Source organism: Temnothorax nylanderi, unplaced genomic scaffold, assembly GCF_030848795.1.
Source record: "Temnothorax nylanderi isolate EJ_2023f unplaced genomic scaffold, tnyl_v1.0 TNYL_tig0375_pilon, whole genome shotgun sequence".
NCBI classification, from domain to species: Eukaryota; Metazoa; Arthropoda; class Insecta; order Hymenoptera; family Formicidae; genus Temnothorax; species Temnothorax nylanderi.
The window spans coordinates 1-14,567 of record NW_027249437.1 but is presented as its reverse complement, the minus strand read 5'-3'; the positions used below and the strand labels follow the sequence as shown (position 1 = coordinate 14,567).

General features: G+C 48.6%; 2 protein-coding genes across 2 annotated transcripts; one reads left to right on the top strand and one right to left on the bottom strand.

The window, feature by feature from the left end:
• Positions 1-945: 945 nt before the first annotated feature.
• On the top strand, positions 946-1,832 carry LOC139781932 (putative nuclease HARBI1). The gene has a single exon (XM_071720817.1). It carries the CDS (start codon positions 1,095-1,097, stop codon positions 1,830-1,832), a length of 738 nt encoding a protein of 245 aa, XP_071576918.1. The 5' UTR covers positions 946-1,094.
• LOC139781931 (uncharacterized) lies at positions 1,823-3,814 on the bottom strand. Its single transcript, XM_071720816.1, has 4 exons — positions 3,485-3,814; positions 3,141-3,281; positions 2,569-3,057; positions 1,823-2,483 (listed from the first exon to the last, which is right to left on the bottom strand). The coding sequence occupies exons 1-4, from the start codon at positions 3,678-3,680 to the stop codon at positions 2,416-2,418; spliced, it is 894 nt and encodes a 297-aa protein (XP_071576917.1). The 5' UTR covers positions 3,681-3,814; the 3' UTR covers positions 1,823-2,415.
• Between the last annotated feature and the right edge of the window lie 10,753 nt (positions 3,815-14,567).

Genomic DNA, 14,567 nt, shown 5'->3' with positions numbered 1-14,567 from the left:
TCAAGAATACAAATTCTTTTTTGAAGTAAACGATTATTCTAGATGAATAAAATTTTTACTTGATTCAAATAACGGATAAACTTCTCTCAAGAAAATGTGATATCTTTATTGAAGTATATGCTTCTCTTCCGTGGACTCTATATTGTAAGTAAACAGAATGTTCGTATTAATTTAACTCTTGAATGCTCCACCTCTCAAGAATCTCGTAAATGACACATGGGGTCTAAAAGACCCCAGCATGAAAAATGTCTCCTTACTCATTGATTTTTTGATATTTAGTTATGAAAATTATTTTCAATGTTGTTCAAGGCTTAGAAAAGAGAATAAAATGCTTATATTGTTAAAATTTCAATTTCAACATAGTATAAAAAATTAAGTAAACTGAGTACTGCTAAGTGTACAAGCGGGTAGGTCAATCACTCAACTTTCATCAATGGGAGCATGAGCTCCATTTTTGGGGGGAACATTTGAAAATATATCGATCTAAAGGGTTGGGGTCCGCTGGACCCCAGGGTGGCATTTAAGGGTTAATATTCTTGTTTCAAGTACTAAACTTGCTAAGATCTAGAATATGTTTTGAGTAAATGTGATACTTATGACGACTTTATGGTAGATTTGCTCATATATGAACTTATCAAATACTTGAAGTAAGTAATATTAACTTGTAGGTAGTATATATTTTTCTGTGTGTATGCTAAAATATATATTGTTTTTTATTTATACATAATATATGAATTTTCGCTCTTTCTGCACATCAAAAGCGAGTAATTCTTTGATTATAAGAGTGTATACTGTATATTATTTATTTATTTATTTAATTAATTAATTAATTAATAATATTAATTAATTAATTAATTAATTAATATATTATATATTAATATATAATGCTCTGTTAATTAATATATAATATATAATATATTAATTAATTAATTTATTTAAGCTATTACTATTATTTATTAAGTTGAAATCCTGGTTGAAATTAATTTAAAATTGATGTTCTTTTATATGACAATAGATCGATCGGAGAAAGATTTGATTTAAGCAAATCTACATTGTTTTCCTGCGTTGTTCGAATTACGACAGCTTTAAATGTCATGGCACTTCAAATGATTCATTGGCCAACAGAACAGGAGCTTCCATTGATAAAAGAACAATTTAAAGCTATGGCTAGAATTGATGGTGTCATAGGTGCTCTCGATGGGACATATGTGCCAATTAAAGCGCCATCAAAAGATGCCGAAACGTATATAAATCGTAAAATGCAATACGCCATAACGCTGCAAGCAATATGCGATGCCAATTTAAAATTCACAGATTGTTATACGGGATACCCTAGTTCAGTACATGACGCTAGGATTTTTAGAAATTCTGATATTTATCATTCGATACGTCAAAATCCAGAAAAGTATTTTCCACATGATGAATTTATTTTAGCAGATAAAGCATATCCTACTTTGAAGTGGTGTATTACTCCATATATGAATCGAGGAAATTTAAGAAAACAGCAAGAGAAATTTAATACACTACTTTCGCAGACAAGGCAAACAATTGAAAGAGCATTTGCTCTCTTATTTGGCCGATTTAGACGCCTAAAATATTTGGATATGAACGGAATCGATTTAATACCCGGAACAATACTTGCGTGCTGCGTTTTGCATAATGTATGCCTAGATTTTGGTGATGATTTAATACGCGAATACGTACAAGAAGGTATGGACGCAATAGTGGAAAATCAACAAGAACAGATTATATACGAGAGTGAAAATGAAAAACGAGTTGGAAATGAACGTCGGGATGCACTGTGTGAGGAATTAAACCGTAATGATGATTGATTATAATATCCTTATGTTTTATTAATTTGATTTTTGTTAAATATTGCGAATTCTTTGAGTACGACAAATAATATTTAGAAATATATAATGTACTTTTATTAATACATATAAGAAAGTAGGATTATACGGTTAAAAATAATATATACCGGGCTAAAATAATATAGTTTTAATTTCGATCACCCGGGCGATTTTTAGGATTAACGCAGTCTACCGCATCTTTGGCACAGATTAAAAAAAATAAAAACTCACGGTTTTTCTTCCCCATCCAAGAAAAACGACAAATTATTAAATCAAATATTGCTTAAATCACTAACACTCAATATGGTTTTTCTTGGATGCGTACTCTAATAATCTTCTTATAATCTATATTGACTGATATATAATTAATTTATGATTATATAAAATATATTATATAAAATAAACAAACCGGACGAAACAAAATTAAACAATCTCACAGCTTTACATTTGTCCATCATGCTTTCATAAGAATCGATACTTGATTGAAGAATTTTCTTTTTTTCTTCGTGCCTAGCTTTCTTCGTTTCTTCTCTTTCTTCAAACATCACTTTCAGGTCGCTCAGAGTCATTGCATTCGCTCTTTTTCGCCCTTTTTTTTATTAACTTCCGCATCACTAAGATTTATCTGTGTGACTGTAAAATAGCAAGGTAACTCATAATAAATAAAAACAGATTCTTAACTATAAACACATTTATAAATAAGTAATATTTGTCATACCTTCGGATTTATTGTCATCTCGTGATGAGCTTGCTATAGCAACAGGAGTAACATTGGGCTTATTTCCAAACAGTTCGTCAAGTTCCTCGAAGTTTTCACATTTTACTGGTGCTGCACCAGTACTTTTGGGACCCATATTGTCTATTTTTTTAAAGTACTTCTTCTTCATATATTTCATTTTTTCTTTGCATTGTGCTGCAACAAAATTATAGCCTTCGTGTTTCATATCGCAGGCAATTTTAGCCCAGATATCGTCCTTTTTTATGCAATTGGAACTAAAATCATCTTTGTATTTCTTGTACAAGTATAGGAGCATTGCTCTACTTTTATCCGTCCACAAGCTTTTCATTCCTTTATCTGGAGTTCTTCCATTACTTTCTTCTAAGACTCTCGGTTTCGTATTCTCATCAGTTTTCTCTAATTGTAAGTTAGAAATAAATGTCATACAGCGAGACGAATTGGCTGCATCACTGAGATTTATATGTGTGACTGTAAAATAGCAATGTAACTTATAATACATAAAAACAGATTATTAACTAAACACATTTATAAATTAGTAATATTTGTCATACCTTCGGACTTATTGTCATCTCGTGATGAACTTGTTATCGCGACATCAATATCTTTTTCGGGTAACATAATTTCGTATCCATACGGTTGCAGAATAGTTTCAATAATGTTCTCAGTTAAAGAGATAAAATTAATTTTACCTGCTGTAAAAGTATCGTTTAAGGGGGTTATATTACTTGTTGTATTAATTGTAAACATTTTAACAATTAACTTCGAATTTCCATAAAGCAAGGAAGTAGATATTAAGCATAAAAAAGCGTGTTTGAAAACAGAATTCGTGTCTATTGAGACACGACAAAGGGCGTGTAGATACACCGAACCTCTAATGTATATTTTGTTAACTTACTTATTTTGTCGCGTAATAATACTTTTGACATCTCTGCATCAAAAATTGGAACTCCACCGGCGCCTTCTACAACTTCGTACAAAGTTTGGGATTGTGATCCACATTTTATCGCAGACATGTTTTCGAACTTCTTATATTCTTTCTCGTGACCTCGTGTAATACACGTGTAATACGCGAAAAGTGCGTTTCTGCGCATGACAGGTAAACTCTACCTCAGTCGCGAGCAGGGTACGTTGAGGAATGCCCTGGGTAATTTCTCAAGGCTTTCTGAACGCTAGTAGGTAAAGGTAGCTTTTCCCCCGCTGACTTTCTGAACGGGTTTAGAGGCATTTTTACTCTATGGTAACGTTTACGAACGCAGCCCATATCTAGCAACTGGTGGAGGACCACCGAAAGAAGAAGCAACTATTGAGCCTGATATTCTGAATATAGCGCCGAATCTTATGGAAAATGCACCAGTGCTATTCTCTTCAAACATGACTGAAAAAGAGATCAAAGGTATGTCTACAGTTAGTTACATTATCTGAATTTCTAGCACTATAAATATATGGAATCTTTTTAAATATCGGTATGTTTTTTTCGTATTTTCTTATCTTCTATCTATAAATTTCAGATAAGCGTGAATTTGCATTTAATATAGGTAATTATTCAGTTTACACCCTTCACCTCCGATTTTGATGTACTTAGGCTTAATCGACGCGTTTTTGCTCAAAACGACCGAATCTGGCAGAAAAAAGTGTCGCTCTGCCACGCGAAGCGAGATATTAACAGTTAAAGTTGACAGGAATCAGGTTATGATTCCCATCATACCGACGAGATGTAGCAACACTGAACATGCCCTGCGGCCACATACGCATGCTCAGTGGCCGCACGCGCATGCTCAGTGGCCGCACGCGCATGCAAAAGTGCGCCAATTTTAAATATGATGACTATTGACTGGTCAATCGTGCGGAATAACCAAGCGTCTTGATTCAAGCAGTTAGGTATCACGCTGGGAGTTTGTTTAGTTTTATTATGCGGGGGAAGGGGTTCCGCCGCAGGCTACTTCTATGTAAAAATCACAACTTCTATAAAGCAGGGCATATACACACGTGTGTGTGCCCTGCTTTAACGAAAATCACAACTTCTATAAAGCAGGGCATACACACGTGTGTGTGTGCCCTGCTTTAACGAAAATCACAACTTCTATAAAGCAGGCATACACAGGTGTGTGTGTGCCCTGCTTTAACGAAAATCACAACTTCTATAAAGGTAGAGCGCCTCCGCCAATCTCTGTCTTCGCCGAGCGATTCTCGATCGACGACCAGCTTCCTTGCGCAACGCGCCCGCTAGTCCGGACCAAGGTAGAGCGCCTCCGGCCCTCTCTGCCTTCGCCGAGCGATTCTCGATCGACGACCAGCTTTCTTGCGCACCACGCCCGCTAGTCAGGACCAAGGTAGAGCGCCTCCGGCCCTCTCTGCCTTCCCCGAGCGCGTCTCAGTGGCCAGACCCGCGCCAGCGTTATCCCGCCGCCTTCCCGCCGAATACGCGCCGAGTTACCGCGATCTCGTCACCGTATCCGCGCCCGTGCGCACCGCGCTTTACCTCGCGCCACCCGCCACAAGCCGATCGCCCGTCCCGATCGCCGCCCTCGTGCATTCCCGCCCATACCGCGGGCGCCCTGACTCTGTGTCCTGCGCTCACCGCACCATTGTAAATACCGCGACCGTTCATTGTAGAATAAATTCTGTTACAGTAGACCAATAACAGTACCCTCGACTGCCGGGTGCAACCGAGGGGAAGCGGGGGGGGGACGCGCGCACGCGGGGGGAACGCCATAAGAGATGGGCGAGGGGGACGAGGGGGGGCATGGGGTGGGGATGGGCGAGGGGGGGTGAAGGGCGGACAGGTGCAAGGGGAAACAGGGGGGGTGAGGGGGACAGATGTGAGGGGAAATTTCCCCTGTAACCGGACAAACATTCCCCTGGAACTGGACAAAGGTGTATCGCTGTCCAATCAGATCGCGGTACGAAGACTCGAGGCTGTCCAATCAGAAGCGAGTATTTTGTGGGAACACCTGTCCCTAGGCGGGGTGATGGGGAAGTTCGCACCGCAGTGTTGCCACCGCAGTGTTGCCACCTTGCGGTAACCTGAAAGACGTAAATTCCCTAGGTGGGTGATGGGGAATTTCGCGCCGCAGGGTTGCCACCGGGGGTGGGGGGGATCGTCGTTCCCGGGCGCTCCGAGAGGGCGCTCGGATCGGCGTTATCGACCGCGTTATCGACCGCGTTATCGGCCGCGAGCGGAAATCCGCCTCGATTCGCGCGTCATCGCGAATAATGTTATCATCGCGCGCGTTCGAACTCGTTTGAGGTCGCTCTTGTCAGTTCCTCCTTTTGTTTTTTTCGCAGGATGCGGCGAGCGGATGTCCCCTTCCCGGAAGGGTGTATCCTGTAGGTACATCCTCCGTTGAGATAACAGCGGATGTCCCCTTCCCGGAAGGGTGTATCCCGTAGGTACAACGAGTATAAAATGAATTGGCGCGACGGCGTAAAGCGCATCGGAACGGGATAAGTTAATGTAGGTTTTTTTCTTCTAACGTGGTATGAGCGACGAGTACGTAGAACTTTGCAAACCGGTGAGCGTGAAAATCGGGAAACCGATCGCGAAAATCAACGACCCGTTCGCGAGGAAGTGTTGCGGATCGGATTTGTGGAGAGTCAACGTAACGAGATATCTGATCGATCGCGAAATCGGAATTCCCGATCGTCGATCGAACCGGAGGTCTCTTCAATACCAAATAGTTTGGAGAAGAGTGGCGGAGAATGGAATCTGTTACTATTGACTGAGACGCGTTAGCGGCGCTATTGCAGCAGTATCTAGAGAGAGTGGTGCGACGTAAAGCGCACCGGGGATGGGATAAGTTACAGTTGTTTTTTTAAAATGAGGTATGAGTGACGAGTACGCAGAATTTTGCAAACCGGTGTTCAATTCTAAAATCGGAAAACCGATCGTAAAAGTTAGCGAACCGTTCGGGAGGAATGGGGATCCGCGGCGCGTCGACGTAACGAGATATCTGATCCGTCGCAAAATCGGAATCGTCGATCACCGATCGCACCGTACGTATCTCTATAACGAGATAATTGATGAAAGATTAAGAATACGCGACGATGCCGGGGATGTAGTTGGTTTTAATTTCGACGTGTTAGCGTTGCTGATGTAACATTAGCGATGCGTACTCGCGAATGAACGATCGCCGTTATTACTCGTCCGAGGAATCGGACGGCGAACTGCGCTGTTACGAGTCCATGCCCAGGTTCTCGTCCGATTCGGACGACGAATCGGCGAGAGTCGACGCGTCGTTGCCGTCAAACGTATGCGCGTCGGTGGCGAAGGAGGACGCGCGATGGAATCTGGCGACTCATCATCTGCGAAGGGAGACCGGGGCGCGAACTGCGCGCGAGCGAGCGTGGATAGAGACGACAATGGCAAACTCCGTTAGGGCGAAGGATTATATGCGTTGCCTGCCGCTTGAGTACTATCTTTACTATCAGACGGTGGACGGAGGAGAGAAGATACGTAGGATTCACACCTACAAGTCTCGTCGTCTGTTCGATCGAGTGAAATTCAGTGTTCCCGAGGGTGAAAGGCCCTTCTGGATGGGATGTGGAAACAGTGCGACGAGTTGCTCGCCGCGGACGTCCGCGACGTGGACGGGTACCGCGCGTGGGGACGACGATGCGACGAGTGTCTCCGGCTCTTGCGGGAGAGTTGTCGAGTCAGACAATCTGGGGGGCGAGGAAACACTGGAGCCGTGAACGCTCTGGTGGCTCGAATAGCGCGATTGAAAAGTTCGAGGGAGGATCTGCGCCGACGATACGAACGCGTCGTAGGTGCCGGTCTGGACGGTGGGGACGGCGGTAGCAGCAGCGGCGTTAGCGGAGGATTTTCGTGGGTCGAGATCGATACGGCGTTCCAAAGTCGCGTACTCACCGGCGCTGTGACGAACTCTACGTACATCAAACCAGCGCGATTTCTCGAGGATGCGAAGGGCACCGTGCTCGAAAAAGTGCAGGATAATTTGAACAGACACGTGTGTCTAAAGGTTAATGTCATATTCAATGGGGAATTCGTAGCGGACGTTAAGACCGATATGAAGAGTATCGCTACGCGGAACGAACAGCTCCTCCAAGGGTCCGATCTGGGCGAGTGGTACAAAAAGCACGTGCGCGACGCGATTCTAGCGGCGTTGGACGAATTTCAGGAACGCGACAGCGGATGGGCGTTGTCGCGAATACTCAACCTAACGGTGAACGTGAACAAGTGTAATCCCATGCGCGTGGGATGTTGGATGAAGATACCGCTAGGTATAAGACTTAAACAGGCGGTGGTCAACGTGCTGTCGGAGAACGACACGTGTTTCGCGCGTGCGGTGGTCGCGGCTCTGTATCCCGCCAAGTGGCACGCGGAACGATGCGGCTCGTATCCCGATTACGCGACGGTGCTGAATCTCGATGGGATCAAGTTTCCCATAGATCTGAAACAGATCGGAAAGTTCGAACGTCAAAACGACGTATCGATCAACGTATTTACAACTCGGGAAGGAATCGAAAAAAAAGATAAGTTCGGACGTGGCGCCGACCGCAACGCGATCGTGCCTCTGCGGTTAACCGACGATAAGAGGGATAGACACGTAAATCTCCTGTATCTGCGCGATACGCTACGCGGCGTCAACAGGGGCCATTTCGCCTGGATAAAGAATCTGTCGCGATTGGTGAATTCGCAATTGACCGCGAAACGGTGCGCGAAGCACGTTTGCGATCGGTAAGTAAAGCAACCTGAGGAATAAGAAAACGACGCGGTGTTATTTTATATACGCATAGTAATCGCACGCACGTTACTTCGCAGATGTCTACACTATTTCTATACGCGCGAAAAGTTGGCCGCTCACAGCGTCGACTGCGGCCGAATGAACGACTGCGCCATCGTTCTTCCGAACGAGGACGATAAGTGGCTGTCGTTCGACAATCACGACAGAAAGGAGCGACTCCCCTTCATGGTGTACGCGGATCTGGAGTGTCTTCTCGAACAGCGGGAGAGGGAGAATGCCGAAGAAGGCGCGAGAACGAAAAGATACGCTTATCAGCGTCACGTACCGTTCAGCCTGGGCTACTATCTGTGCTGCACCTACGACGATACCGTGTCCACGTATAGATATCGTCGCGGCGACGACTGCGTTGCGTGGTTCGTGAACGAGCTTCGCGTTCTCGCACGTCACGCAAAGATTAAATTCTCCAGCAATATATCGATGGTAGAACTTACGGAGGACGAGAAACTCGAATTTTGGCGCGCGACGCATTGTCACGTGTGTCGGAAAGCGTTCCAACCGGAGGACAAGCGCGTGCGAGATCACTGTCATCTAAGCGGACGGTACAGAGGTCCGGCGCATTCTCGTTGCAATCTGAATTACAGAAACGTGTACGTGATTCCCGTGTTCTTCCACAATCTGTCGGGTTACGACGCGCACTTTATCATCGAGAAAATCGCGAACGATTTCGAGGGTGGGGTCGAACTCCTGCCGCTTACGAAGGAAAATTACATATCTTTCTCGAAGACCGTTAAGGAGACGCAAACGGACGGGATGTGGAATCGACTCGTGAAGCTTCGATTCGTAGACTCGTACAAATTTTTAGCCGCGAGTCTCGAAACCCTGGCGTCCTATCTGGACAAGGACAAGCTGAGAATAACGCGCTCGGAGAACGCGGATTTGAGCACGGAGGATCTCAATCTGCTTACTCGCAAGGGAGTATTTCCGTACGAGTACGTCGACAGCGAGGACAAACTGCGGGAGACCGAGCTTCCGCCGCGCGAGGTCTTTTACAGCTCCCTGACCGACGAGACCGCGAGCGAGAGCGATTACGAGCACGCGACGAGGGTCTGGCGACGTTTTCGCGTGCAGGATCTCGGCGAGTACAGCGATCTGTATCTCAAGACCGACGTGCTTCTTCTGGCGGATATCTTTGAAAATTTTCGGGACACGTGTTAGCGAGTTACGGGCTGGATCCCGCGTATTATTATACGTTGCCGGGGTACACGTGGGACGCTATGTTGAGGTACACCGGCGTGCGTTTCAAGCTGCTCACCGACATCGACATGGCGATGTTCGTGGAACGCGGAATACGCGGTGGCCTCAGTCAATGTTCGCTCAGGTACGCGCGAGCCAACAACAGGCACGTACCGACGTACGACTCGTCCCAGCCCACTACGTATCTCATGTATTACGACGTGAACAATCTGTACGGCTGGGCTATGAGCGAATCGCTGCCGTACGCGAATTTCCATTGGCTCGACGACCCCGAGAATTTCGACGTGACGACCGTGCCGACGGACAGCGAGGTCGGTTACATTCTGGAGGTGGATCTCGAGTATTCGCCGGAACTGCACGACGCCCACGCGGACCTGCCGCTGTGTCCGACGCGCGATAAACCGCCCGGTAAGCGGCAGGAGAAACTGCTCGCTACTCTCTACGACAAATCGCGCTACGTGACGCACTATCGAAACCTGCAGCAATGTCTGCGACTGGGTTTGCGTCTGACGCGCGTTCGTCGAGTGCTGCGATTCGCCCAGTCGCCGTGGCTTCGTGGCTACATCGAGCTGAACACGACGTTCAGGACGCGCGCGAGCAACGAATTCGAACGGAACATGTACAAACTGATGAACAATGCCGTCTTCGGCAAAACGATGGAGAACGTGCGCGCTCACGTGGACGTGCGTCTCGTGACGCGATGGGACGGGAGATACGGCGCGGAGGCGTTGATTGGCAGGCCGAACTTTCACAGCAGAAGCGTCTTCTCGAAGAATCTGGTCGCGATCGAGCTGCGGAAGCTCGAGGTAAAATTTAACAAGCCGGTCTACGTGGGTATGTGTATTCTCGAGATATCCAAGACGCGTCTCTACGAGTTTCACTACGACTACATGGCGCCGCTCTATCGCGACCGGTGTCGAATTCTGTACACTGATACCGATAGTCTGATCTATTCGCTGGAGTGCGAAGACGCGTACGAGCGTATGAGACGCGACATAGACAGGTTCGACACGAGCGATTACGCGGAGAATAACGCGCACGGTATGCCGCGCGTCAACAAGAAGGTGCCCGGTCTGATGAAGGACGAGAACAACGGTGCAATCATGACGGAGTTCGTAGGCCTCAGAGCGAAGATGTACACCTACAGGGTACTCGGACGCGACGACACCAAAAGAATAAAGGGTGTTAAAAGAAACGTAGTCGCGAAGAAGATCACGTTCGAGGATTACGTGGCGTGCTTGCGGGACGCGCGCGAGCTGAGGACGCGCCAGTCGTGCATACGCTCGACGTTGCACCGTGTCGGAGCAAAAACTAGCTCACAGTCCGCACGACGATAAGCGATACGTGACGTTGGACAGCGAGGAAACGCTTCCGTGGGGACATTACGGAATACCGTTGTAGAAAAGAAACAATATCATACGCTTTCTAAAATTGTTTTATCGTAGAAAAATCAATAGCACGTAAGAAACAAACCAAAGAATGTGTAAATTTTTTATTAACAATAAAGTACAAGTTGCGCGTATTTACGAATGTCTAATTATTTATGTTACAACACAGACGTCCTTATCTATCCAGGAATTGTGCGAACTGTCCATCCCCAGCCACTTCACGTACGCTCGATTGCCGCGCTTACGCAGGACTTTTTCCACGAGATAGACGTCGGGATTGGAGACGCGCAGCAACTCGTGTTCGTAGAATCCTCCGGCTATCGCTTCTCCGCGAACGTCTTTCAGCAGATACGTAACGGGATTGGTCCTTTGTACTTTGGCTACGCGAAATATCTCGGTGGTCCAATTGGGAGTGTAGCCCTTTTCGAAGATCGTTTTGAATTTGCTCACGCGCACCGGATCGTCGACTCGAAATCTCGCCGGCACGGCGATCTTCGCGCGACTGTACACCGTGCGCAACAGTTTTTCGGCGACGGTGGGCGTCACGTCCGCCGGACGCATTCCGATCGTTCTGTGTCTGCGACGATTGTAATGCGACAAGAGGCGCGGCAGCGAGTCTATCCATCTGTACGATCCCTGGAGCGTGAAGAGCTTCCACATGTCGTTTTTCAACGTGCGATTGAATCTCTCCACCACCGACGCTTTCATCACCGAATACGTGGAGTAGTGATTCACCTTGCGCGCGTCGAAGATTTTGCGCGCGTCGGCGTTGTAGAATTCCTTTCCTTTGTCCGTTTGCAGATTCCTAGGGTGTCGCGCGTCCTCGCGAAAGATCTTTCCGAGAGCCGTCGCGACCTCCTTTCCGCTCTTAGTCTTGAGCGGGATCGCCCAGGCGTACTTGCTCAGTACATCGATGACCGTCAGAATGTAATTGTGACCCGCGTTTTCGCGCGAATAGGGACGCATCTCGACCACGTCGGCCTGCCACAGGTCGTCGTAACCGCGCACCACGACGCGGCGGCGAGGAAAGTTTTTTCGCGCCGGCGCGTGCAATTCCTCCACGAGTCTCCGTTTTTCCACGCTCATTGCTCAAGAAGGTTCAATATACTCAGAATTCTGGCGATCTGGATTTCGTGCTTATCCTCGGTATTCTTCACAGTTACGAACTGGCTTCTAAATTCTCTTATCAGATCTTTGAAGTTCTTTCTGAGCTCCGCGATCGCTCCCTCGACGTAGCCCATGTTCGTCGCGTCGGTGCCGACCTCCGGCGCGGCCACGCGTCGTATCTTGCGCTCCGACGCGTCGTACGAATCTTCGCGCAAGAGAAGCGCGTCGTTTCGAAACCTCGCGATTTCGTCTCTCAAACCCTGGTTCGCGTTTGTCACGATGACGCCCGTGAACTCTCGATCGACGGTGTTCTTCTTCTCGATCTCTTCGATCACGGCGCTCTTGAACCGTTCGATCGCGTCCTCCACGTAACTCCTGTTCGTCGCGTCGGTGTCGAACTCCGGCGCGGCCACGCGTCGTATCTTGCGCTCCGACGCGTCGTAGGAATCCTCGTTCAAACGGAGCGCGTCGTTCTTCAGCGTCGCGATTCCGCCTCTCAATTTTTCCGTCGCGTCGTTCTTCTTGATCTCTTCGATCACGACGCTCTTGAGTCGCCCGATCGCGCCCTCTACGTAGCTCTTGTTCGTCGCGTCGGTGTCGACCTCCGGCGCGGCTACTCCTCGTATCTTGCGCTCCCTCGCGTGGTAAGAGCCCTGACTCAAGCGGAGCGCGTCGTTCCTCAGCGTCGCGTCGTTCTTCTTGATCTCTTCGATTACGACGCTCTTGAGCCGTCCGATCGCGCCCTCTACGTAGCTCTTGTTCGTCGCGTCGGTGCCAACCTCCGGCGCGGCTACCTGCCGTATCTTGCGATCCCGCGCGTCGTAAGAGCTTCGATTCGAGAGAAGCGCGTCGTTCCTCACCGCCGCTATTTCGCCTGTCAATTCTTCGGTCGCGCCTCTCTTCGATCGTCCGATCGCGTCCTCGACGTAGCTCTTGTTCGTCGCGTCGGTGTCGATCTCCGGCGCGGCTACCCGCCGTATTTTGCGCTCCCTCGCGTCGTAGAAACCCTCGCTCATAAAGAGCGCGTTGTTGCGCGTGTAGTTACGCAGGGATTTGATCGAGGAGCGTAATCGCACCGTGGACGCACCGTCGATTCCGTCACCGTTGCTCCGATTTGTCAGAGACATGCCGAATTTGTTCACGGACATCGCGCGCGCGCGGGGGAGGCGCTGGAGAGCGCGCGATACGTACTGCCGTCGCGATCGACGCGACCGATCAATTTACGACGAAACCGGCCTCGCGAAGTTCCTCGATTATCGACAGAATTTCGTTGTCGTGAGCGTTGTTGCCGGCCCGACGAGAAGCGTCTAGCAGTCGAAGTCGATCGACCAGCTCGTTGGGATCGTCCCAGTGAACGTAATCGATCGCGTTGTCGGTCAGTCGCATGGCCGACGGTAGTCCGGCGCCCTTCGTAGTCCCAACTGTGTGAGACGGGTGTACGAGCGGCGCTATTATTTTTGTGTACTTGTGTCCCCTGTTACCCTTGACAGGCATGACGGCGCTGCGACCGCGTTTGTGAGCGCTGGGGGCGAAAAGTATACTCCTGTACGTTCGTTTGTCCTTCTCCGTGTAGACGCGAGCGTTGGGAATTCGCATGAAGATCAACTCGTACAGATCGCGCGTGCCCTTGTACCGTACACTGTCGATAATCACGGAGTCATCCGGGGCCACGTCAAATCGCTTGTTACCCAGCATCGTGCCGTGCTCGCCGAGATACACTCCGTAGACGTGGTCGATCTCTTTTTTACTGTCGCCGCTCAGAAGAGCGCCCACGTACTCCCGCCCTAACGGTCCTAGTTGGCTATTCAGAGCGTCGCGACCTTCCGCCGTGCTCAAAGACTCCCTGACGGACGTCTCTAGCGCGGGGGGTGGAGTCGTAGTCTCCGAGACGATCTCGTGTTCTCTGGGTAAAAACCGGACCGAATCGGCGTGGATCGGCGTGGAGCTCGCGAGTCGTCGTCGCGGGAGCCGAACTCAACCGTGCTGGACGCGACTCTCCTTTTTTTCCCGCGGTCGTCGTTGTCCTTATTGGCGTGAATACGTCGTCGTCCTCCCCGTAATCGCGCTCCAGGTCGGCGTCTGCATCGTCGTCGTCATCACCGTAGTCACTATCCTTCTTTGCTCTCTTCGTCGTTTTCATCTTTCTCGCGAGCGTAAAGCTGCCGTCGTCGTCGTCGTCGTCAATCTTGCCCGGTCCTTTACCCCTGCGGTCCGCGTCATCGGCGAGCCGTTTCAGAGGTTTGACGATGGGCTCGTACCTCTTTTCCAGAGCGATCTCGCTCTCCATTTTTCCGACCCTGAGAGCGGCGTACTTCCTGCGAATCGAGGCGCGCGTTTTGGCTATCTTTCGCGCGGTCCTCTCTTCCGCGATCGCGCTCATACTCGCGTCGTTCGGCGAAGCGCACTGATCGGCTCTACAGCACGGCGAAGTCGTGGAACCCCCGTCTGTACCGTCCGCCTCGCAACGCGCTGTCCTTGTCTATCACGGCGAAACCGTAGGTGCGGTCGCCAACACTCGCGACAA

Bases quoted from the DNA above. Each gene is read 5' to 3' on its own strand.
- LOC139781932 (XM_071720817.1), top strand. From the start codon at position 1,095: ATGGCACTTCAAATGATTCATTGGCCAACAGAACAGGAGCTTCCATTG.
- LOC139781931 (XM_071720816.1), bottom strand. From the start codon at position 3,680: ATGCGCAGAAACGCACTTTTCGCGTATTACACGTGTATTACACGAGGT. The intron at 3,282-3,484 runs GTAAGTTAACAA...ATACTTTTACAG, and splicing joins ATTATTACGCGACAAAATAA to CAGGTAAAATTAATTTTATC. The intron at 3,058-3,140 runs GTATGACAAATA...GCTATTTTACAG, and splicing joins AGATGACAATAAGTCCGAAG to TCACACATATAAATCTCAGT.